General features: G+C 41.6%; 1 protein-coding gene across 7 annotated transcripts in view; it reads left to right on the forward strand.

The window, feature by feature from the left end:
• The window catches only part of LOC117610792 (ankyrin repeat and SAM domain-containing protein 1A), a 49,697-nt gene extending 23,884 nt beyond the window's left edge, over nt 1-25,813 (forward strand). For all 7 annotated transcript variants that reach the window (XM_034338611.2, XM_034338620.2, XM_034338601.2 and 4 more), the window contains 7 exons: nt 13,577-13,894; nt 14,321-14,448; nt 14,526-14,903; nt 16,698-17,009; nt 17,575-17,733; nt 18,040-18,177; nt 18,341-25,813. In XM_034338611.2, coding sequence (XP_034194502.1) covers nt 13,577-13,894; nt 14,321-14,448; nt 14,526-14,903; nt 16,698-17,009; nt 17,575-17,733; nt 18,040-18,177; nt 18,341-18,949 — 2,042 coding nt within the window. In that variant the 3' untranslated portion in view covers nt 18,950-25,813. The remainder of the gene's footprint in view (nt 1-13,576; nt 13,895-14,320; nt 14,449-14,525; nt 14,904-16,697; nt 17,010-17,574; nt 17,734-18,039; nt 18,178-18,340) is intronic.
• The last annotated feature ends 376 nt before the right edge of the window (nt 25,814-26,189 follow it).

Consider the following 26,189-nt stretch of genomic DNA (forward strand, 5'->3'; position numbering starts at 1 on the left):
GAAATACAGTGCTATTTTAATCAAGCTTATTTAATTTTCAGCTTCAGTACTCCAGATTGTAGAAAACGTAGCACTACGTTAAAATGAAAATATGATTTTCTGATTATTTCGGTGAATATTTCATTTTTCCAAGTTATCCAAATTTTCCTCTCCATCGACACCCTGTGTATGTGCTTCGTTATGCGTATTATGTATATCTGTATAAAAGTTTATCGAAGATTATTATATCAAATGTTTATTTTCTTTTTGAATAGAGTATACGCTATATTTTCTACACATTTGTCGATAACCAGATACATCGATGATTCTGTTGTGTAAATATACTGTCCCGTTTAAACGAATCCTCGATGTACTGTAAAATACTATAATTTTTTAATCGTATTCATTAAAACATAGTTTAATTGTTTGTTATATATAAAATCATATACATATATTCTTTATGTAGTTGCTGTTTGTCAATTTTTTTTCTTCTGATTACATATTGTATTACGTATCTTGAAAGATGTAGAGCTAGAGAAGTTGTCAAGTGTGCAATAACGATAAAAGAGAATCTAGTATTGAAAGGAATTTTAACTTTAGATTACGATAAAGATATCATCGTTGTAGATCGTAAAGAAAACTATACCTAAGTGAAAGTATTCTTCGACGAATGGTTATTGTAACAGTGGGAACATCACTTTTATCAAAAAGTCGTGGATAGATTCTTGAATTGCTTCAATTTAATCGTAAAATAATTCTCTAAATTTTCTACTATTTCTTTAGCTGTTATTTTGGCAATAAATAAACATTTCGTTTGGAAATTTTCCAAGGATTAATAGTTTCTTTTTTAAACTCCATCTACAATATTCATATATTTAAATATTATATTTTTGGTATACAGTATTAAAATACTGCCAGTGTATAAAAAAATTGATCAATATTGTAACATTTTCAAGAATGGAACCTGTCCACGATATTTAGATTAAGCATTTAGTAGATTAAGCATTTTGGTTTGTTACATTGAATTCTCCATTCCTTCCTGGTATTTACATAGTTTATTTTGTGATTGATTTTTATATTTTATTTTATGTTAAACGCTTCGTCTGGTTATTGTAATCGCTCGACGAGCCACACGTATTAAAAGAGTATATATATATACATATATAGCTGGATAAACGTTAGATAGTACAGTTAGACGTTACAGTTAACTGCGATTATATCGTTGGTGTGCTAATAAACGTTATTTGCTGCTGTGTATGCAATGTCTTGAATTATTTTGTCGCTTTCGTTCGTCCATCGGGCTTTTCTCATTATTTCTTGCTCCTCTAAAACATTTTTCTATTTTTTTGTTTCAATTGCAATCTCGTTAATGAACTCGTTTTTCCAATTCGTTATGACTTTCATAACAAAAATATTTCATTCTTAATATTAATTGGATCTCAAAACAATGTTGCAATTAAAAGATTTCCAATTTTCATTTTCCAACGAAAAAGAGAAACGAGCATAAGTAATCTCCATTTTTCTCCTGATTTTAGAAGACGAATAGCGACTAGTTTTAGTTTTAATTAAACGCAAGCCTCTCGAGACTTGTATAAATAAATTTTCCAGTATGCTGCGTTCTTTTGCTGTGACATATTGTTGATACAATATTGTTTGAGTGAAATTGCATGCGAGTGAAACAAATCGTCGATATTACGACTGTGCCCCTTGGTTTTTCTTTATATTATAAGATATGTTTTATAAAGGATGAACTAATATGATCGCCAGGATTATGATTCTTAACTGCATTTTTTATCGCATCACGGTAAGTTATCATCCTGTTTGTACATATACGATTATACACGTTTCATTTTGATTACATGCAACCGCTTCGATTTATCATCTTCACTCTCACATCTTATGTATTCGTAATCATTGTACATACTTTGTAAATATTGCAACATGTTCAGATTGAGATTTTTCACTGCAAAGATTCATGCTAACGAGTTTGGGAACGTTGGATTTATCCGAGCAGCAAAATGGTTTATCGCTGCACTTGACTGCATGCATGCTCGTTGATGCGGTTTCTATCATTGATTCATTAATACGCCACGATAATTGTTACATTCGACTCGTGTTTCGGTTTATCGAAAACCGTATCACTTGTTCGTTTCATATCTATTTCCCGTATACTTTTAAATGTGTTTTAGAATAATGGAATATTTGAAAGGTTCTTAAATCCTCTATTTCGTGACTCTTGAAATCTGTATCCACGCGAAGGGAAAAAATCGGCTAAACCTTTCAACAGCTCCCTTCCGCAGTTACGTAACGCGGTTCTATCGCTAGCACAATGCTGCAATTGCACGCTTGACTTTCCGAGCGAGTGAAAAGTGGAGCAAGGTGAGATTCGAGCAACGACACGCGTCCTTTTATATCATTAGCAGCTTAATTATTTTCATCCGCGCCGTGTACCCGTTCACGGGTTGCGTAATCTAAAACCTCGCCACAATGTCAACAAATGGAATCGAAAATTAAAAAAAAAAAAGGATCCCGATTATTCTGTGTCCGTGCACTACGCAACACTACCGGTTTTGTACATTACCGTGATATCTGTGTAGATAACAACGCGTCTCGTTAAATCAACAGTCTTATCAAGCTCGTCGTAAGTTACGCGGACGCTCGTTTTTACTGATAAACGAGCATCTACGCTTTTCTCAGCGCTATCGAAACTCTGGAAAGCCCTGCTTGTCGTAGGTTGTGAATTTTCGATAATACGACCCACCGACTTTATCTGAACCCAGCTCTGCTCACAGAATCTCTGCCCTCTGGAGAATTTTCGGTGGTCTGTTTGAAGTGACTGACGTTGGATAGCGAACATAGTTTTATGAGGATTTTTGATAAAAAAAATGAATACAATTTTAGAAAATTAAATTGAAAGAAGAAAATTGTTTCTTCTCATCAATTCAAGAACTGATTAATGGTTACAAGTACACCAGTAAAAGGAAATTAACATCTTCGATACGTAAAGAATTGGAACACGTTTCAATGGAAGGCTGTCACAAGAGAAAATAAAACGTACAAGCAGGGAGCAGTACAATGTCTCGTCTGACAAATGATATGCTATATCTTATCGCTGTTTATCTGTTCGAGCGCTCGGCAATCTCTCACCATCTTCAAATAAATCAGAATTCAGTCTTCGTTTCTTCATCTCGAAAAAAAATTCAGTATTTTTGTATGTAAAAGGAGAGATTGACGTATTGCAATTATTTAAAATATTGACAATTCTTGAATGCCAACTACAATTGAATATTGAACGCACCAAGCAAATACACTTTGTCAATAAATATCGACAATATTGACGTTATTGAACTGACAATTTATATGGTCTGAAGGTTCCTTAATAGAAGACTGATCGTTTCACAAAATCTGGTGTCTAAAATAGAAAGTCTGGATGAATAATATCACGGTAACAACTGTTAGAACGAAGTTATCAGTCGAACATTGTTGACTGAGAATCAACAAAAGGGTGGTCGTGTACATCCAACGATCTTATTCAGAGAGCAACATAAACTCGAACAACGAAAGGGAACCGGAATTTATTTTCAGAGGGACTGGTTAACTTCTCATTGTGCCTCGTTTATGACCGTGACGGAAAGTGCACGCCTCTTTGTTCTTGAGCGGAAGAACGCGGAAATTCATGCTCGAAATCTACGTTAAATTGCAATCTCCATTGACTTGCAATTTTCAGTTTCAACATTCCTCCGATAATTATATTTCCTATTTTTATTCAACTTTGCCATTTCGAAAACAACGTCGGATGATCGGTCGCCTGTTCGATATGAATCACCAGATTGCTCCACAGATAATATACGATGTGTTTCAAAATCTAAATATAGTAACTAAGGGCCAAAGTCATTTTGTTTCCACTAAACGAGCTTAGATATATGTTCCATTCGAAAGCCGAATTCTTAGCACTTTGTAACCGTCAGTGACAATTTCCTTCAGCCGAGAATGTAAATTTAAACGAAGTGCTCGTGATTGCCATTTTGACCGGAGCGTAATTACGTTTCCGGTCAGTAAAGTGTTAATTGTGCGAAGGTTATCAAGATGTTTTTATCCTCCAACGATGTAATTTGCAATTAAAATATCTAATTAATAAAAAAATTGAAGAAAAAGCGTAAGTGATGAAAGATTCAAAGTGATCTGAGACCTCGGAAATTGAAAATATCTAAAAGATAAAAATGGATCAGCGTTGAAAATTCTTTTTTTTCCCCTTCAATTAACGAATGAACATTGTTGCGAAATTAATTGTGAGCAGCTACGATAACGTGCCAGTGTTCCCAGCGAGTGGTAATCGCGTGGCGGCCCACTTATCGCCTCAATTACAGGAATGCTTGAATTATCTATGAGCTGGTGCTTCGTCGAACGCGAGAAAAAGTTGAGGGAAACGGTCGTACGAAACGGCCGCTGAAAGAACAGCGCGACAGTTTAACGTGACTCATGTTCCGTGGCTTATGCATTCTTCCTCGATGTCATAATCTCGTTGTCGAGCTTCTTCCAGCCGCGGGAAAATGTTCCTTCTCGTTTTCTGTTCGCGTTTGTTCCGTTCCATTAATCTCGTCTCGATTTTGCAAATAAACGAAGCAGTGCGTGTTCTTTGAATTCACTTGCCGAAGTAAGAACTGTTTTTACATCGTCAAAAGTGGAACATCCACACTGTGATACGTAACTTTTAGAGATGATGATTTAACGCGTTTGTCACTGGTGACCCGATAAAAAAGAAAAAAATATTCCAAGTCGGAGGATCGTTTCCTCCAGAGACATCAACGCCTGAGACGCAGCGATTACGCTCGAATCTGGTTGTGAAATGGTGAAAGAATTAAACTGAAACGAAACACGACGATGGTTTCTCAGTTTCGCGCTCGTTTATTTCTTTTTTTTATTAGCCGTAATTACCCGTGGTTGTTCACTCGCGTCTACTGATCTTGAACGGAAGCAACGGAGCTTTCGTCGTGTTCAGCCGCGCGCGGGTTGCATTTTAATGGATCACGTACCGTTTCCTCCGTTGCAGAATGGATTAGTCATGACCTCTAAGAAGTTTCCCAGAATGCCAGACTAACGAACTTGCCGACGGCTTCGCAACGACACTGACGTGTACGACGAGTCATGCTCTCTGTAAGATCTGTTTACTGCACCGTCCGGCATCGCGCGATATCGCGGCGACCTATTCAGCGATCGAAATGGCAATAATTCGGTTCGATTTGCAAGAATGACACCCGTTCGTTACGAAACCATTGAGTCGATATAATCGGAAGCTTTGAAATATAAATCTTTATAATTTAGATCCAAGGAGAGCATTAGAATTAATTTTCTTCAGCTGGGTGATAATTTTTACGTCAACTTGGAGCCGTTTCTGTGCAAGGTTTCACTGGGCACGCAATTCGTGAACAAAACGCAAGTTTCAGGGAAACGTGTCTTCTGCTCATTAACATCACAATGGCCGTGTCTGGTCAGCAAGAACGGACCTTCACCATATGCAAGCGCGATCCACGTGAGTGTGGATTCATTGTCCGTTCCTCTGCCATTCAATTCTTCCTCAGGCTCGTCTGCGTGTTTCCAGGTACCTGAAACTTCAGTGGCTTCGAAACCTGGAGGACATGCCTCTTCCTCTAAGAATTATCTTAAACACTCGAGGTTTTCAACCTAAAACTTCCATATTATTTAAAATTTATAAAATGTAAGTGCACCCATTTATAAGTATACCCAAATGTAAGTGTAACATTTGATCTAATCGAAAATGGACCACGAGTGGATCGGATCTAAATCTTGGTCACCCGAACTCTTAGGCGCCTCTTACAATTAGCCAGAAAACTAGGTCTCCTCAAACGTCGGAAGAAAAAAAAAAAACAATCAATTCGTTGATGACGAAACGAGACATTCATTTCTCTCTTCAGCAACGAAGAAGCCAGTGTAATTCGGTCTGGGGTCCCAGCTAGCTAGTCCCATCTCTGGGGTCATCTTTCCCTGCTCCCAACATGCTGGCCTGCCACTATACGAGTCGAGCGACTTTCTACGCTTCTCTCTTCCTCTTTTCCCCTCGTTTGCCTCTCTCCTTCTGTCTCATTGTCCCGATGGTAGGTGCGGGTGGCGAGGACCCGGCTCCCTCCTCCTCTCCTCACTATCTGTCCTCCTACTCCTCTTACATTGCCACCACCACCAGCAGCAACTAACTCCTCGTGGACCTAACACGTTCGAATTAGTCGTCTCGTTAAGCAGCCTCGTGGCACGTCGACGAACGAGTCCATCGCGTTACCCGGATGACCGCGTAAGCTCCGCTACGCGTTTACCCGACGATAAGAAGTTAACGCACTCGGGTCAAACGGTAGTTGACTGGTCGATCGGTTGTTCGTCCGTTTAGATCGATACACCAGAGGAAGAATCTTCCGAACCAGAGAGATTCCTTTACCTTGCTTTATTGGGGACCTCGGTTAGACCGGTTCCAGAGTCCTGGACGCGATCTCGTTCGGTTACGAGAACGAGGAGGAGCCTCCGGGTCGAATTCGAGCCTCTACGAGCTCCATCGAAAGTTACGGAGAAAGGAAGTAAGGATACGAGTGGTGATTATTTTTCGGGACGTGTACTCGAACCGGGAGTTTGAATTTTCAATGCGAAGACGCAAGGTCGTTGATAAGTCGCTGAAAAATATTGGAGCAATCAGTTGTGAAGCGATTGACAATTTGTCGAAGACTCTAATTGTAAGACCAGCTGAGAATTTACTCGAGATCATTGGACTGCACTTGGCTTTGCTATTAGAATTGATCTAACAGATCAATCGCGGGACTAATCGATTGCTATTGATCATTGAAACTCTATCGATCACTTTGTTAACACGATCAGCATTATTTTGAAGACTATTAAAATACGAATTCAGTACAAGTGTACATTTGTACCGATCGAAAGATTACCTTATCGCTTGAATTGGAACAGCTGATAAGTCGTTGCACTTGCAATCATTTCGCGAGGCTCGTTGGGAATCTCCGATCAATAAAAATTCGACGGAAATTCGTCGAAAGACCATCGGTTGACTCACGCACAGGTTGTCCGGTGGAGGAAACGGTGGGTCACGTGTTCGGTGCTCGAAGGAGGATCGATCGGAGCGAGGTGTATCGAGGCTCAGTGCGCGGTTGAACGAGGATCGATCGAGGCAGGTGGATCATCGCGCGGCTCGTGCGTTCCAGGGCGTGTCGTTCGCGTTCAACAAACCGATACAATCCTCTTTTCCTGACTGCAAACGTCGAGGGAAGACCGAGAAAGAAATTGCAGTGCGTCGAGTACACGAGTGTCTAGACTCCGACGATCTGATATCGAACCTCCAGTTTATTACGCGATTCTGAAGTGACGTGTGTTATCACTGTTTATTTATTAGAGATTTCATGCGTACCGTGTTTTTGTTGACTGACGTAACAGCGAGTGTAGAACAGAAGATCGAAGAACAGAGGATACCTAATGATACCATAGATCTAGATCGTACGTAACAATTTGAGCAAATAAAATAATACAATTTTCATGGTTTAGAATCGAAGGCAAGCAAAATTATTCAGGAATTTTGCAGATAAACTGTACTTCTATCCACTTGACGCTCGTCGATTTTATTTTCACGTGTATTACACGGATCGTATACGTCCACCGGTTCCTCGACAATATTCCTCTAGCTGGTACACGAAAACTAAAAATAGAAAACAAAAAAGGGAGAGAAATATTTCATAAAATGCGGGAACACTGGTGAAATTACGGCTGGCTAAATGCTGCACTTGACGCGAGCGTTATCTCGGTAGCGAGCGCGTTTCGGCGAGCGAAATCGAGTGCAGCGAGGCGGCCGGGCCGCGCGACAGCTGCAGAAATTTTTACAAAAATGACACATGTGTTCGCGCCGTGGTGCCCGCTTTTCCAAAAGTCACCGAACCGACGATGTAACGTGTAACGACCAACAGCGACAGCCTGTGCCCCATTGTTCGTAGTTGCCGGAGGGACACGGAGGTGAGAGAGGTCAGAGGCGTGCACCGTGTCCTGTCGCGAGGAAAAAGGACATCTGTTCGGTGGTGGTCGGCTACGGGAATGAGAAGAAAAATGACAGACGTTCGCATTAGGGGGGAATGTTGGACTTTTCTCTGCTACTCCTAGAGCTGCATGTCCTGTTTCCGAACGTGTACGAGCGAGTGCGCGACTGCATTAGTGCCACGTGCATTCTCCAAGGGAATCCTGCGTGTTCAAAGTTCCTCGCGTGCCTGGCGAAAACCGCGATACGCTTTCTATACTTGTTGCTCGTCGCGTGGCATCGCGTACAATAATAGTCCGTCCTCTCGTTGCGTCACCACCGAAAACCAGCCAAGATATCGCTTTTCCGTTCCTAACTCGTCAAATTTACGTGAGTTTCAATCGGAGAGATAGTCGGTCGGTTGAGTACAAAAAGAATACTCCTTTCTCTATGCAAATTGGTTAAATTCATGCGAGGAGAGTAACATTAACTTTTTTTTTGCTCGTGGAACTGCGTTCTTTCGTTGAAACGCATTCCTTCAGAGAAAACATCGTCGAAGAAAGTTAGATATATTTCATTCGTCACCAGTTACGTAGAAACGTGTACGTACACTGCCGTCCATAAGTCTCCGGACACTCTTTAAAACAGAATACTCTTTTTAAAATTGGACGAAATGACTTGCACCTAAGAACGTGACTACTTGAAATTTTGTATGAAATTTTCAGCATATACATAACTTATTTGAATAATAAACTCGCATAAAAAAGTTGAAAAATTACCCTTCACTATCTTTTTTCACGAAAGTATATGTCTTAGTAAATTAATTTTTATAGCTTCTGAAAAAACCTCAAGTCATTTGGTCCAATTTTAAAAAGAGTATTTTGTTTTAAACAGTGCCCGGAGACTTATGGACGGCAGTGTATGTATCTCGATAAGAACTGCATGAAACTGCATAATTTCAAAGTAGTCGAACAAATCGATCCGAATAATCGCTTGACTAATTGATTCTCCTGTACGACGATCGAATCGATGCCCATTATACATACTCCGGGGTCATCTTTCCCGTTGAATTCGTGTTGTCCGCCTAAGCTATTTCTGGCTCGCGATTCCGATATTTTTAGGCTCCGTTCTAAGTTTGGCCACGGCACAGCTCTTGTCCCGCGTGTGTTATGTTATAATCCAGCCACGAAATATAGCGTGCATCTGGATAAATATACAATTCGATTTTCACGACCGTGTGAATGAATAACAATCAGCGTTCGATCACGTTTGCCATGTTTCATTTTGGATTCTTGGAAAAAAAGGGAAGAGTTCGCTTTCGAAATCGAGCATCGAACCATATTTCTTTGGTCAATGATTTAGAATCGAGTATTTTTTTCTGGGCGAAAGTTTTTCTGCTAATTTTAAATAAATTATTTCTGTAATTAACGCGAATATTTATATCGTCTAATTAACGTCTCGAAAAAGAGTCTGTCGTGATCACTGAAGTATTCCAGGTACTAAACGAATTGTTTTCGTCGAGCAAGTACGAAAATGACAAATGCAAGCAGTGATAGACGAAGCAGGTTGGTCAAGGTTCCGTTGCAATCGGCGCGGAATCGCGTATTTGCTGTTTCCTTGGACGGTGGCCTTCGTCGAAGCGATTTCTCGCGATTATGCTTTTGAATGCCGGCAGTATTTAATTATGCGAGCGTTCAACCAATTCGCAGAGAGGTCCAAGTGCGCGTTGCTCGCATTATCGTGTAAATGGCCGTGAATTTACGGAACGTTAATGCCTTTGTACAATAAATGCTTTTCATTCGACGAGAACGATTGTTTCGCAAAACGCTATCTGTCCACGTTGAAAAAGAAAATCGAAAGTTTCCACGTCTTCGTTAGATTTTTAACTAAGCGATATTAATTGCTAATGCTGATTACTAGGGGTTCGATTATCCTGAATCATTTTCAACGGTCCAGATGAAAACATTCTAAATGGAACCTTATTTTCTGACCCGTTAAGCGCTGCAATCAAGTTCAATTAGTGGCATTATGAGTCAGCTGTAGGGTCATTAGCGTATTCAAATACATACGTGTACGTCGCAGTGTTGTACAGTTATTGTTAGAAATTAGTGAACCGAAGACTATACCTTTGTTTGTCTTGTATTGTTATAAACGAATGAATTTTCACTAGAATTGCGTTTGGTAGATGATCTGAATATTTACAAAACTAATGGAATCCGGTTACATCGAACAGGATGACTCTTATGTAACAAGAACTTCCACTGATCGTTTCAAATATTTGCATCGATCGATTCAGCGCCATTTGTACATAATCGCATTGATTAACGAGTAATCTTAATTACGAATCAATTTGAATAATTCAATACTTTGGAAGTGTACATTATAGATTCGATCAGTCCATTTGAGAAGTAGGTGATTTCGCGCAGAGACAATTCGTGCCTTTTCCTACTTAGTCATTAGCAAATTATCCATTTCCACGATGATTGAGGGTCATTACATCAGCCGTAAATTGGCAGGAGCATCGCGAGCACCGATTGGACGACACGCTCGTTCTCGGTAATTCGCCCAAGAATGAGTAGCACCTACGATCAATTGAATTTAATTGGTGACTCGCGACGAATTCAGCCAACGGTTCGCGATAATATTCGAAACTCGTGATTTCCATCGTTTTTTATTATTATTCCATTGGCGGTACCCATATTGTCCACGCATGAAAGAGCACCCGTTGCCTAACGAGTTGAACAAGCCGCTGAGCAACGATTGAATGACAAATGCTGGCTAATTTGTGGCTCGACGATCGTTGAGCACAGATTTAAGTTTCGTTTGTTACTTGTATCGTGAGCTACTCTTCGTGGAAGCTGTTTCATTTCCGACCGAATAATACAATTAATTCCATGATTATTGTTTAAAAATTTTGAAAATGCTTTTATACAAATCCCACGTATTTCGCATTGAAATCAATTAAAAGACGAGGCGTCCCGACGCTGAAACGTTCAACGCAGAAGCGATCCGATAGTAACGTAAATAGCAATCCTCTTTCCACTTGGCTGCCGTCGAGCGCCATAGTTTCAATCCAAAAGTAGTGCGACACAAAAACATTACAAACGAGAGCAACGAGAAGGAAAAACGAACAAATGCGTAGCAAGAAAAGAAGAGAAAAAGCCAAAGGGGAAGGCGGAGGAAAAAAAATAGAAGAAGATACACGAAGGAAACACGTTAGTTTCTCACAGTTGTGACGCCGGGAGCAGGCAAACTCCGGCGACGAAATAAAGGAGAAAGAAAAAGGCGCATAATGTCGCAGCTCTTCCCAATTACTGCGATTAAACGGATTCCCTCGTGAGGGAAACTATTACGCCGTGAAAGCCAGCGGTCGCTCGTGCAACGATGAAGAGAATGGCAACGATGAGGAGCTTTCGTAGGGAACGGTAGGATGGACGGGTACGGAGACACGAAGGGTTAAAAAAAAAAGAAAAAGGAAAAGATGAAAAATGGAAGAGAGAGGGCATAGGAAAAGGTGGTAGGAGAGGGAAAAGCAGATAGAAGATGGTAACGGGAGAAAAGGACGACGATGAGGATTTATGTAATTTGTGTATATGACTTGAATAACTGCCTACATAATATAACGCTGCTGGTTGGAGTGCGCGCGAGCAGGCGACGCCCTTCATCATGGAGCTTTAATTAAAATTACGTACGTTTGCTGCTTGTAACGTGCGCGTACCAGCCTCTCTTCCCTCTCTTACCCTCTTCGATTCTCTTTCTCTTTTGCAACAACCACTCCACCCTTCCGCCCGTCTTCTTTTTCGCCTTCTTTCCTCCCTCTCGCTCTTCTGTTTAATATTTTTATGAGCTTTTCACGAGCCGAGGATGTACGCGCGTACGTACACGCTCGTACAAGCTTGCCAACACGCTCCTCGAGTGTACCTGCGCGGAGAGGATACACACAGCGTCTTTGAAAGGCGTTCATAGCCGCTGCTTAAAGTGGTACTTTTTTTTCTCTCTCTACTTTCTTTCGTTTTTCTTCCATTTTCTCCCCTTCACCCTCGACGAGCCGTCTCACCCCGTCGTCTTCTTTCTCGCCGAGGACCGTTGCCCGCTTCTACGCGAATTCTCATTTGTGAAATTCGTATGAAAGAATTTCCATGGCGAACGCGCGACCACACGGCCATTTCCGAGGCGTCGATTGTGCGAGGCGGCCGCTGAAAACGACGCGCGATTGTCTTTGGTGTACGACGGGAACACCCTTCAGACGAGGCTGAAAGCTCCCGCCAGGGTGAAAAGTGCGAAGAACGAAGAGAACCGGACGAATAGGGGAATTATTTGCACCTGTCGAAGCGTGACCGTGCGAGCGTTTAAGTGCTCGAAAGGTATCGCAAACGACGTCGTATCCACGTTTACACATTTCGTTTAATGGTATTGCCTGTGGCCGACCGTCTCCCATTGAGAGATTTAATATCGTTACGAGGTTTTGTCGGCTATGTTCGATTTTTTGCTTGTAATACCCTGAATGAAAGGAACGTTGCTCTTTTTTTTGTTCAGGAAAATATTCAATACCCACGTACAGACGTATCGCGAATAATCTGTTACGAATAATCCATTTAAAACAGCGCTCTTTTAGTGATCAAATTTTTTTTTCCAAAATACCTTAGGTAAAAATCAACGTTACGAGACAGATTAATGTAACGTTTCGAGCAATCGTTCAGTTTCTTTAGCAGTGTACAATATATATTTCGAATTGATTGCGACAGGAAGCAGGTATTACGCGATAGTCTTTGCCGATGCAAATTCGTTTCCTCCAACCGTGACGTTGTACGCGGTCCTGTTTGTTCGTTCTATTCCATCAGAGTAAATGTAACGTTCGCAACAAGTGCACGCGCAAATGATTTTTTTTTATGGTACTTTGACCCTCAAACGTTTATCCGCGTTCTTTATTTACACGAAACCTGAATTTATTTACCAGCGATCGTTATACAGCTACCGCGGCAGCGTTCAGTACACGACCGGATGCATTTTGAATATCCAACGCATGGCCACCATACGTACTTCCGTCTCTTTTTTTCTCTATCTCTCTTTATCTTGTTTTTATTTGCAAAATCATGCTCGCCAGGTCGACGTACAATATTTATACGTAGTACGCCATTTATATTGGTCGCATCGATGGGTCGCGACCGGTGTAATTTACGTTCACCAGCACGTTAATTGTTGAACGACATCGGTGTCGAGAGTCGGTCTTGATTATCTTCTGGGAACTAATCTCGTGAAGGCATCGAACAATGACGAATCTGTGATGAATATTCAACGTATCCGTGAAATTCGTTCGTATGTGCAGCATATCCATTATGGATATCCGCCGGTTGATTCCAGACACCCTTTCAGCTTGTTTGCGTTTAAAGCCGTTCGGAATTGCTAGCTGCTCGGGTCTCGGGAACGCTACATTTCCTGGATCCTTCGATGTAGAATTAGTCGAAGGATGTGTTGAAAAGTTGAGGAGTAAGCACGAGTGACTGCGAATTCAATCGCTATTGTCACCAGACGATACGTCACCATTCGTTTCACTTCAAAATTGTTTTTATTTATTTTCAACAGGTTTGTTGAAAGGATCCGTGACAGCGGAGCGGCCACGCACGTTACGTCGCTTGCGGAACGTCTACGGGCCAGCCGCATGCGGAATGGGATCCGGCGGCGAGGGTGGAGGCGGAGAACGTCTCGAGGACGGTGAAGTCCCGTTCCGGCTGTCGGATCGCGACCGCGAAAGGGACGAGAAATCCCTTAGCATAATGAGCCCCTTCGACGAACAAGAAGAATGGGCGAAGATCTCCGAGATCATGGCATCGTTCGGCACCGGTCTCGTCAGGGAATCCGTGTTCGTCACTGAACTCGAGAAAGAGTTCCAGACGAGATTAGGTACATTGAACATTTCCATCTCGTTCCAAAACTTTATCCTCTAAACAACTCTCAATTGGGGTGAAGTTCCTTTTAGCACCCCCCTCAAATTGACTCCCAAAATTACCAGGCAAACTTATTATGCATAATAGAGTCACGTGGCGCGGAAATTCTTGGTTCATGAAAAATTGCGGCTATTCTCATCATCACCGTCTTACTCTTCTATACAACAACGAGATCATCTAATCAATCACATCAGTGGAATCAAAAAAAAAAAAATTTCCTCGCCTCCACATTAATGTTTTTCTGACTTACAACTCATGAGAAGTTTGCCTGGTAATTTTTGAGTCAATTGGAGGAGGGTGCTAAAAGGAACTCTTACCCTAAATTGTATTAACCACAAAAAATAGACGTCGCGAAATAGAATCGAATTTGATTTATACGCAGGTCTGAGTTCAGACACCAGCAGCAGCCCCATTGTCTCTACTTCCGTTGGTCAGTGGCTGTCAACGTTGGGCCTGGCTGATTACGAGACTCTGTTCATCAACTACGGTTTCGATGATCTCGACTTTATAGTGAGTGCCAGCAGAATGTCTACTTCTATCAATCTTCGCAATTTATTGAAAAACCATCGTGTCCGATTTGTTCACAGAATGGAGTTCTGGACGAGGCAGACTTGAAAGACATGGGGATCAGCAGCGATCAGGAGCGAGCGGTGATAATGGACGCGGCTGGTTTGTTGAACAAACGCGTGGATAAACGTTCGGGCGGTAACAGTCAGTCGGTGGACGAATGGTTGAAGATCATTCACCTGGAGAATTACGCGGAAACGTTCAAGAAGCACCTGTACACGGATATGGATCGAGTGAGACGGGTGTGGGAGGTGGAATTAGCTGCTGTGTTGGAGATCCAAAAGCCAGCGCACCGTAAGAGGATCCTGGCGTCGGTCAGCGGATCTAGTGCGCGTGCGCAGAATCGAAATTCTTCCGGGCCTAACCTGGAGGACCTGAATAAGGATCTGAACACCTTGGTAAGTGAAATCGCTCGCTCCAGGTGAATACGAATCGTTCGACGTGCGTCGCGTGGAAGTCGTTATTGCGCGACGCCTACGTATCGTCCTGAATCGTAATCATCTTGATTGACCGTTGTCTGCGAAAAATTTCAAAAGCTCCTTCGAACGTTGTCTTTCATGCGGTTGCTATATGAAATGTAAAAATTCGAGAAGAATCTGATGAAGATACAGCGACTCGAAAGGGTTAACGAAGTTCGTCGCGCTGAACGGACCATGTGACACTCCTTGTTTCGTCGATTCTGTCACCTGTTCTAGAAGCAGGGGATTTTAAGGGAGGCGACGAAAAATGTAGAGGGAGGGTTCGATGATATCGCGTTGAAGGCAGGGTGTCTGACAAGGAGCAAGCACTTGGGCAGAAGAGGGTGGAACGGAGCTGGAGAGAGTGGCTGCGACACCGACTCGCGCTCGATCGCTTCCGACGGCTTTCAGCCGATCGCGTCATAATGTAAATATCGTGGCTAATTGGAGAGGCGTTATTGTAACGGGCGCACTCTCCCGCGCATCAGCTACCTGTCCGCGTATCACGCCGCGCCGCATCGAGCTGGCGACACTCGAGCAACCTGCTCGCTTTCAGCCTGCTTGCTCGAGCGGACGTTAATAGTTTTTGTTCGTTCGCCTCGAACGCGATACGTGGATCCGTTAACGAGCTACTCCGTTACCTCCTGTCTCACCCGTCTTTTCGGCTCTGCCTCCCTCTTAATTAGCTAATTAAATTCGATTAACGGCAGCCGGTCGACGCGTACACGCCCAAATTGCTCTCTTTGCTTCTCCGTTTCTCTGGTCCTTACGTCCATTCTTTTCTCCTAATTGAATTTCATCAGTCGCGTCGCGATCCCTTCCTTCTATCCGCTTGCGGATCAACCCCTTCGCCTGATCAATTTTTATGATTATTTTTCGAACAACATTTCTAGGTGCAAGAGATTGGAGGATAAAATAGACGTCGAGTAGAATTTTAATTGTATCTCACTACTCGATACTTCTCTGTCCGTGTACTTCATGTATCAGCAACGATCCTTTTTCGCGAACTTTTTTCCGCGACTCGTCGCTGCCCGGGACCATGGCACTGACGCAAATTATACAGGCAAGCCAGATGTAACAAACGATTCGCGGGGATGTAATCCGAACGGCGAGCGATACGCTCGCGTGGTTTAAATCCGGTTTGATCGTAATTCCCGGAGCGGCGCGAAACGATCACGCGTTTCTACCGGAGAGATTGCAAAAAGTCTCCTTTTTGTGGGGCGGGGCTGCTGGCAATTTGAATCGTGACGCTTTTACGGGTGTAATTGCACGTTGTGTAACGTCGACTCGGTTTTCGAGTCTGGCTTTGTGAACGCAAAAATTCCGCGCAGCTTGTTCCTCTTCACCAATTTTTTTTTTTTCTCCCTTTATGTTCGGATCGTTTAGAGTATTAAATCGTTATCGGTAGAACTTGTTGCAAAATACATGGTCCAGAGGAAACGGTACAAAGTAGAACAGGTTGCAATTTCGCGAATAAAACTTTCATTCTGTTGATTGAATTAATTGGAGGATAATGTTTGCTTGATTGAAATTCGGTTCGAGTTCACCAATTAATTTGTCTAAAAATTTGATAAAAAACTTACAACAACAACTTGACGTTTCCACTGATCTAATTGAAAAGAGAAAAAAAAGAACTGCAACGCGAAGTTAAAAGAAGAAAGCGAAACGCGTTGAAAAGTTTCTGAAGAAGACACTGGTCGTATTCTCAAGCTCGGTCGCATCTCGTTTCCGCAGAAGACGAACATACAGCAGCTGAAGGAGGAGATACGGGAAAAACTACCGGAAACAACGACGGAGGGTAATGGCGGTACGTCGATAGCCGGAACGAATTCGACTACCACGGGTACGTTAAGGCACCGTAAAAACAGGCCAGCCCCTCAGCCACCCCAACGACCCAGTTCGCATAATGGGGCGATCTCGGCACCAGAACAACTCGAGATCAGGGCACCGTCGGAATTGTTGCTCGGCGTGCCATCCACCCTCAAGACGCAATGGAGGCACCAGCCAAAAGCTCTAGTCACAGGCTGCGTCACATACGTTGCTAACGTAAGTGTAATTGCTTTCCTCTTCCTATTGTTCATTGACATTTTGGAAAGTGTTCCCTAACTTACGCTTACGGGAATTCTTAACGCGTTTACTACCAGTAATCATAGACCACCTTTTTTTAAAAATAGAATAACAAACTACAGATTTTGGGTGTAGAAAAATTGATAAGCTTTTCCAGGTCTTCCAACTCTTAACGAACAATTCTGTCTAACCGCAGTGTTTAAAATCTTAGAGAGGAAACAATTACGATCAAGAACAGGTCGCATTAGCCTAGTAATTGTACTCCGTAATTCAGATGTCTGTCTCTGTCGTACTGTATGAAATATTACACCGTTCTGAAATAATGAGTGCGTCCTGTGATGTCAGCCAGATAGTGGTTGACAATGCCTCAAGGTGAAGGCCCATTACCATAATGACCGCGTGGGTGTAACTAATAACACGTCTCATTCCGAGCATCACTTTTCTACATTGTAATATTTCAAACATATTCACAGCGAGCATTTAACGCTTACTTTTCCTTTTAATCACGAGGACGCGTTGTTCTTTTTGCTTTAAAATCACACAGTATTTGGGCTCCACTGTTGTGAAGGAGTTGCGTGGCACCGAATCGACCAAGAAGTCTATACAGAAGCTGAAGAAAACGTGCCGTGAACCGAGAGTCACTCCTGATATCACCCTGGCGATTTCTTATCGCGGTGTTCGTTTTCTCAACACAGTGACCAACGTAAGAGAATTCGCAATGTGCCTAATCTTTTCAACAATATTAATCCTTTCTAACGCATCGAAAAATTATTTGGAATTTTAACAAATAATTCTGTACTCTAAAATATCTAAATCGCTATTTTAATTCCAAATCTATTAATTCGTCGAAATAATTAACACGCTACGGTGTAAATGAGGTACAAGGAGAGAAAGCAGGATTTCCCTGTGTTTATGGAATACGTGGAGTTACGTTCCAAAGGATTAATGTTGGACCTTAATACGCTTATCCTATTTGCCTATGTACATTTCGGATGATGCGAATCGATAGGAGCCGATTTGCGAGCACGAAATTCGCAACATTCACTGCGCCTGTCAGGATGCCGACGATCTCACCCATTTCGCGTACATCACCAAGGATCACGCCAGTCGTACGCATTTTTGCCACGTCTTTTGCGTGCCAACAATGGTAAGTCTGTTTCTTCTTCCCATCCTTCTTCATTAGAATTAGGGTAGATGTGCTGTCTGTGGCTACTTGAAAAATTATCCAGAATTCACCATCGTCCATTAACTCCTTCTCGTTTGATCATCAAACCCCAAAAAGCCTACGAAGGAAGGTTTGCCTGTTCCAGGACCAAGCAACGGAAGTGATCCTAACTCTAGGCCAGGCGTTCGAAGTGGCCTACCAAATGGCATTAAGGGACAAGCTAGGTGGTCACACGGTTCGTTCTCAGTCCGCCAACCAATTGACAACGTTATCGAAGTCTCCAGCGTCCATCAAGATGTCCATCTCACCAGATTCAACTCCGGACGGCAACTTGGTCGATCAGCCTGCAGCGGCCGTAACGAACGCAAACTTGACGTGTCCCAATCCAAAGTTAAAACCACGCTCCAAGTCGTCCATTCCCAATCCGATCGTTCAATCCGTGGTTCCTAGTCTCGCCCATGACATGAACTCGAATTCGAGTTCCGGATCGAGCGCCATCGCAAACTGCACCTCCAGTTCGAACCCCGCCACCAGCCCTAGCACTAATTCCGTCAGTAGCTCGAATTCCAACACCAGCACCAACCAAACCGCCAAACCTCTGGTTACCCATGGTAGATCCCATTCGGTGAACGACATCAAAATAAATGGTAACCAGTTAAAACTGGCGCCGACACCTATCGACGATATCGGAATAGGCGTGAAGGACATGAAGCCCGGTTCCAGAGCACCCATCGCCCTATCCGAGGAACTCTAGAGTCTGGGGTTCTTGTCTGACATTTGTTCGGGTATTTGGGACTTTTTGGATTGCAGGAACCCCTGAAGACTCTACTTTTCGCATCGCGTATACGCGATCGTCGTCGACGATCGTTTTAACTCCCGATTACACTTTGTTTTCGGATAAATTGTCGTATGACCGACGTCTGGAAATATGCAGCGATAGATGGTTAACGTATTTCCATGAAATTTGTACGACTAACCCGGAAGAATATTTTGTAAATTGACACTATAGACTTGGGGTGTCGAGTAAGACTCGAACTTGGATGTTGGTTCTCGGTCAGGATTAATCTCCGTGAAAATTATACGACACAGGGGACATCGATTGGGCGTCCGTGTTTTTTTATCTTTCGAATTTTTCTAGTAGCCTTACACGTTTTTACGATTACTTATTTCCGTGTCGCCGAAGGAAGTTGGGCGACCGTTCGGGTAAGTAAGAACCAGCGAATTTCGTATTTCTTTGCCAAACTACGCACCTCCGGAACCGCGTTCGACCCTGAAACGATGACACTGTGATTTTCTACGTCGAGGGCATTAAAAAGACCGAGAAGACCCGTCTGGAGGGCAAACGTCTGCTCATCTTTTACACATTTCACGCGCTCGTGCAACGAGTATCTTTCACCAATGACAAATCGTGGGAGATTAAAAAACTAAGCGATTGTACGAGGCGCGACTATCGCGAACAGTATTATTCGAGTAACATAGTGTTCTTCGACATCACGTATGTAGATATTTTCTAGGTTTAACGCACGACGACATTTCGTCGCTGACTAACATCGACGTAACGTAACTAAAAAAGAAAAGGAAAATTTCGAAAAAAGAATTCAAGATCTTCGTGCACAAAAATGGCATTTAGAAACATGCATATACATTCCCGTGGCAAAAAAACAAAGATGCAGGCGAGTTTAACGAATTCGCGAATGCTCAATTTTCATCCCGTGCAATCAATCGATGACGACCGATGAGACTGAAATAAATTTTCTCTTCGAACTCGTGGATCGCTTTTCAATAAGATATGATCTACGAGTCGCAATCGTTTCTGTCGACGTTCTCATCACCCAAGACTGACAGTCCTTATCTCCTTTTGTATTTCACGTTTAAGCGTTTGCGTACACACGCACACTCGTATTATAGTCAGAAAAAAAGAAAAGAAGAAAAATAACGAACGAAGATATCGAAGGATGCTCCGTGTAATTAGCGTATTCGTGGAGCCTGGTAATTCGACGAACCTCGCGATTAGAAAAACGAAGTTATACTACGAAAACGGTACCAAATACCTATCTAACGTATATTTTGAATGTTTCACGAAATTAGAACGCGATTCGATTTCCAAGTTGCTACGTAAGAACGAGCCAAGGTAGTTTCCTTCGAGCACAGCTGTTTCGATTGAATTTCAAGCTGTGTCACAGTAGCCATTGTATCGTTGACACAACGCGTAGCTCCGTTCTATCATGGAGCAGGCCTAACGATCGTCTAATAACTAGATTCTAATTGTTAACGAAACTTAGATATAGCAGGGATCGCTTGATAGCCCCCGTTCACCATTCACGTCTCTTTAAAACGACGAAGAAAAAAATTAGAGCGTGACTCTAGAACCTCGTACACTAGATTCTGAATACGAACACGATAGTCGAAACCAAAGATTGCACGTATGTATGTATGTATGTTATAAGCACGATATTAATGAAGAATGTCGGAAGAAAGAGGAGAGTCAGGTGGATAGTATCCATCATGGTGATACGGGGAGCTGAAGAGATGCAGACGAATGGAACACGAGAAACTGCCAAACAACACTCCATCATTAAACCGTGGCTATACGCACACTTTATATTTATCACGTTTACAATAGTATATAGTTCTATAGGTATACACTATTGCAGGATTATGTGTTAAGGTGTAACGGAAGGCGAACGAGGTCCACAGAGGACGGGAGGACAATGTGATTTCACGGTGTGTAATCGAATATGTACAATCGCGGGTACAGATGACTTCTCTTGATTAGGGGAAGTAGCGGGGGTGATAAATAGAGTAGCGATAATCGAAGCGTGAGTGGTGGGGAGGATAGGGTTATGCTCAAGTTCAGGACCTAACCACAGACCTTGGCCAAGTTTCGAACGCAATTTACAGGTAATCCAGAGCTAATTCAAGTCTTCCCAACACTTCAGTTTCGGAGCTAACTTACTCAGATCAAAGCAATGTTTTCCTTCACGCTTGAAGTTTGTATCGTGAGGACAAATCGTGATTCTCTGCTACGTTCATTCGTCTGAATAGAAAGGAGGCATCTATGCCCGCGACTGTACTTTCCTCGCATTTTCGTATACTCGCAATAGCGCAGCTATCTTAGAAATCATAGTTCGAAGTAGAATGCTTCCTCGATGTGTGTCGGCAAATACGAGCGAGGGAAATTAAAGAAGCTCGTTGGCGGTTGGTATGGTCGAAGGGGGACACGTGTAACCGATTAGAAAAGGTCGCACGTGCTGGCTCCATGGCACTGACGCCTTGAATGGTCGCGTTGTTCGATAGAAATCAATAGACGAGTCGATCGAACGTTTGCTCTATCGTACGTGACACGATCGAACGAGATCATTTTACTAGATGGAAAATGTATCGACGCGAAGCTATTGATTTGATAGAGTCAGAACGAAAGGATTTGCTAGAGTGCCGGGGAGAAATCGTGATTGATCGTTAGTCCACGAAAACGTAGTACTACGTGTCGCGAGTGCAATATTAGTAAAATGATTATTCGACGCTCTGTAGTACGTAATTGCATTGTCCATTGATAGAACGTATCTTGTTTGACCAATATCTTACGGATACAACGTAGTACTACGTGTTTCGCGATTTTCTATAGAAAACGTCTTCGTTTTAGAGACGATAGCAAAAGTTTACCGAATGCTTTTTCATAGAATTGTATTTCCATAAGGTTTCTCTTCCTTTTTTTTAATGAAAATTATACGGGGTGATTCGTGTAAATGAAATTTCAAAGTCAAAGATAAAATCTCAGAAGAGAAATGCTCAAATTTTCAATACTCTGACAAAATGCAATCGAGTTATTATTTTATTACGCGCATTTTTCGTGTACAGACGGTACAGAAGGTAGGAGGAGAAATCGTGCGAATTCTAGACGTTTAACCTCGCATAGGATCACTCGGTGTATTTTTTCGTATTTATCGATTAAAAATTCGTTGCTCGCTCGAGCAGACGACTCGCGACTCGGAACAACAAGCATTTCGTCCATCAACGAACAATAGAGTTGCAGCCGATGCAATCTGAAATGTGCCAACAATGGAGCCCCGTTTTATACTCTACGATACGCTCGTTCGATCCGATTTCAGGATCCGCAGGTTAGCTCGTCGAAGCATTAATCCGACTGTAGGTGTACATACATCGAAATCTACATGCAACTATTTGGTAGCTTATACATCCTGTTTCGGCGTGTTATCTATTCTCCTCTTTTGCTGATTATACCAACTGGTCTCGCACGAACAAATTTATTTATTTTATTTACGCGCTAACACGCCGTTCTCCAGCGAAACAAACGAATATCTCTCTATATGCATAGCGTTAAAGTTAAGTAATTTATATAAACATTATCCAGCAGAACGAGTAAACGTTAGTTGTACACGTTAGACGATATAGATCGCAATTCGAATGGTATCGCGATGCTTTATCGCGCGAAAAGAAACTCATTCACGGACCAAGAGAAGATGAAGCATGAAACTAGAAGGAAAAGGAGGCGACGAATAGATAATTAGAGTTCCGACGAGAAAATGAAAGAAACGTTCAGGTGTGTGTCGTCGAGCGAATTAACGCTCGACGCGATTAGTTCCTCGCGTGAAAAACGAGGTAACACCGATTAACGATTCGTCGTGTCGATATATCGAATACAAGTTTCGATAGTAGATGTACATAGGTGTACGGTAATATTTTAGGCTGTTCTACTGCAATCACCGTGAATCAGTTCAGTGCAACGATACCAAAGATGCAGTCGAAGCAACTTCCTAATTGTACATTAGACGGCTATGTGTGATTAAACTGATATGCTGATCATATTACTGTGGATTTTCTGTTCTTATTAAATTTGATAAATCACCTACGCCTTGGGATCCTTCGTGGTATCGTGAACTCGATTTACTTCGCGGTTTTTATGCTGTTCGAGGTTCTTGGATGGAATTTGCTGTACAATGATTCGAGTTCCTTTTTCTAGGTATGCATAATATACTGTTTACTATTGATATTAATATACTACACGTACATTTAGATATTAGGTGGTTAAGTTGTGAGAGATTTTATTATACAACAGAAGGGTTAACGATAAGATCGATTAATTTTTCAATTTTTAACTTTGCATCACAGATAATATACTCAAGGCACAGCTAGAATAATTATACTTTTACTGTTATTTATATTCGTCATTGCAATATACAAGGTTTTCAGTGAAATATTCAACAAACTTAGCCCACGTGTTCAGCAGGTCATTTTCAACCTCACCAGACTTTGTATATTCAACATTTGTGCTATTAGTTAATTGTAAGAACGATAATATCACAACGAAGTGTTTAACATCGATTTTTAACAGCACCGATTTTCATCTACATCCTGAGACTTCGAACAGTATACAAAATGATCCACAATAATATCATAATAAATTTGTTCGTACAACTTGATACTACGTAATATTCAGGTTTTTCGTTCACCTGGCACGGAAATTCGCGCGATTCAGTGAAATCGCGTTCGTTCTGATTACGCGACCGCTTCGCCGGGAAACGCGATGTCATTAACGCGACGCTTATCTCAAATCGCATCAATTTGCGAGGTGAATTCGGGCGATCGTTTCGTCGCTTCCGCTCTGAGGCTTTCGACGTTTCGAACCGCGTCGTGAGAAAAACGCGTGTCTCGTTAGCATCCTCGCATTAATTATGCGAACGTCGTGTCATGGAATTATGTGCGCCACGTTACATATTTTATTAGTTCGTAGACTTCGATACGGTTTAACTAGCAATTTGTAATTAGGTGCTTCCCGATATCGTTCACCACTATGCTATTACCATATTACAAGATTTCTTTTTGGAAATTTTTAACATTAAATGCAATTAAATGCAGTTAATTATGCAGTCTAGGGTCTACCTCACACTGATTTCAATGATCAAAAATGCATTTGTGAACTGATTCCGGTGGCAGCGTTTTCTATCCTTCGCGTAATTCTCGTATAGTGAATTGAAGCACTATTATTTAATATTTTCTAAAGACGAAAATATTCAATCTTCAAGTTTCATATTTGCAACCTTTTCAATTCACTCTTCGTTCGAATCGCAAGATTTGTCACTAAACGCTTCAATAATCTCCTAAATATCTTTGATCTTTAATGTAACATTGTAACAATAAGTAGATTATCCATCGATGGACCATCAAACGATGATCATTAACTCTCGAAAGATGAAGAATGAAATCCATGAACTATGCATGTTCAAAACAGCGATCTAGGCAATGAATGCCTGGAAACAATCATTCGAATCATCGAAAGAAAAAGACTTTCTGTCGCGTGCTGATGTAGACGTGTACATAGCTGGCTATCGGATGTGTAAAATATAGATTAGTGAATATAATTTTGATGATCGTCTATCAATAGAGATGGGAAACGAAAGGTTGTCTTTTGGAGCACTTGGCTTTTCGATGTTTCTCCTAGTCGTTGCGAATATTTCTCTAATCGTAGTTAGTGTTCTCGAAAAGTTCGACTATCATCTTGTGCAAAAAATAACGAAACATTGATCGTCTTGTCGATTTGGAAATCGTAAAAACGCTGTTAGAGATACAGGTGGTAGACGTCGTAAATGAAATTCCAAAGGATAACTATTATAGTTTATAATGGACTTAATTTCCAATCACAAATCGACACGATTGTCAATAAATTGTTGATCGAGCAGAGATTGTAGATATTGTGAAAGAAACACTTCGAACTCCAAAGGATACGTAGAAGCCTTTTTTTTTTTCAAACTTCTTTTCGTTCGAATTTAGATAGGAACTCGAGCTGTCACTCCATTTTTTCGTGATATTATGTTGAAAAGATATTCCTACGAGTATATATCTAACGAATTTATTTTAATAGAAGGATAAGCATGAATTAAGAATTGATATACGCGTGGCACTGTTTCCCTATTACCTCACGAATCGATTGTAAACGATTGTCCTCGCTACTTTGTAAACTGTGCTCTAACTTTTGCTCTAATTATCGATCCTGACAAATCTAGAGTCTCTATTTCTTGATCTGTTAACTGGGAAAAACGAATGAACCCTTCGTTGCTCGTAATTCTATTTATAATTGCAATGTTTTATTACATTCACAGACGATTCGTTTTTGACCAAAATAACGTGACCCAGTTAACGGATTAACACCTCTGAATTTCGCTAATCGATATCTGTTCCCGTGTAACGTATACTATAATATAATCACACGACGTTGTACATCAGGCAATTCTATTTAAATATCATCGACCCATGTATTTTTCGCGACAGTCGTTTCCGATTGTTCAACCCAGAGAGGAAGAATCTATTGATCTATCGAATCGATCGATTCTTTCTATCTGTACACACGCTCCATGGCTGTTTTAACCCATTAATTTCCAGAGGTAGAAAATATATTATTTTCAAGATGATACATTCTGTTAGAAACCATGATACTACATTTGCTGCTGCTCACTCGATATCGCGTGCTTCATCCTCAACCCTTAAACGTAGCGGCAGACAGCGAGCAATTGCTTCTTGGTTCCAGCAGCGAATGTGTTAAGGCAAATAAGTATTTATTATGTAATAATAAATAATATATATATAAAAAAAAAAAGAAAAATTTGTAGCAATAAATGGCACAGCAAAATATTGTGAATATGCGACTTTGGGTATTAATGGGTTAAAAATAATACAACCATTGTTCATTATAACTTTCTTCGCGTTACTGTGTTCTAGAAAAAGAGAGAAATAAGAAAAATATGAAAGAGCGCTTAATCGTCGTGCAATTCGAAGGGTGACTGGTAGTGATAGTAAATGATACAAATGTATTCGCTGATGAATCATGGCATCGCGAAACTGTTCATCGTCGTCGATGTTATTCGCTTCGAATGAAAAATAAATGGGGAAATTTATTACTCGGAAGTTCGAATACATCGACGATGAGAGGATAGGATTTCGTGAAGCACGGAGACTGTGCAAAAGAACGTACAAATTGA

Source organism: Osmia lignaria, chromosome 10 (genome assembly GCF_051020975.1).
Source record: "Osmia lignaria lignaria isolate PbOS001 chromosome 10, iyOsmLign1, whole genome shotgun sequence".
In the NCBI taxonomy this organism is placed as follows: Eukaryota; Metazoa; Arthropoda; class Insecta; order Hymenoptera; family Megachilidae; genus Osmia; species Osmia lignaria.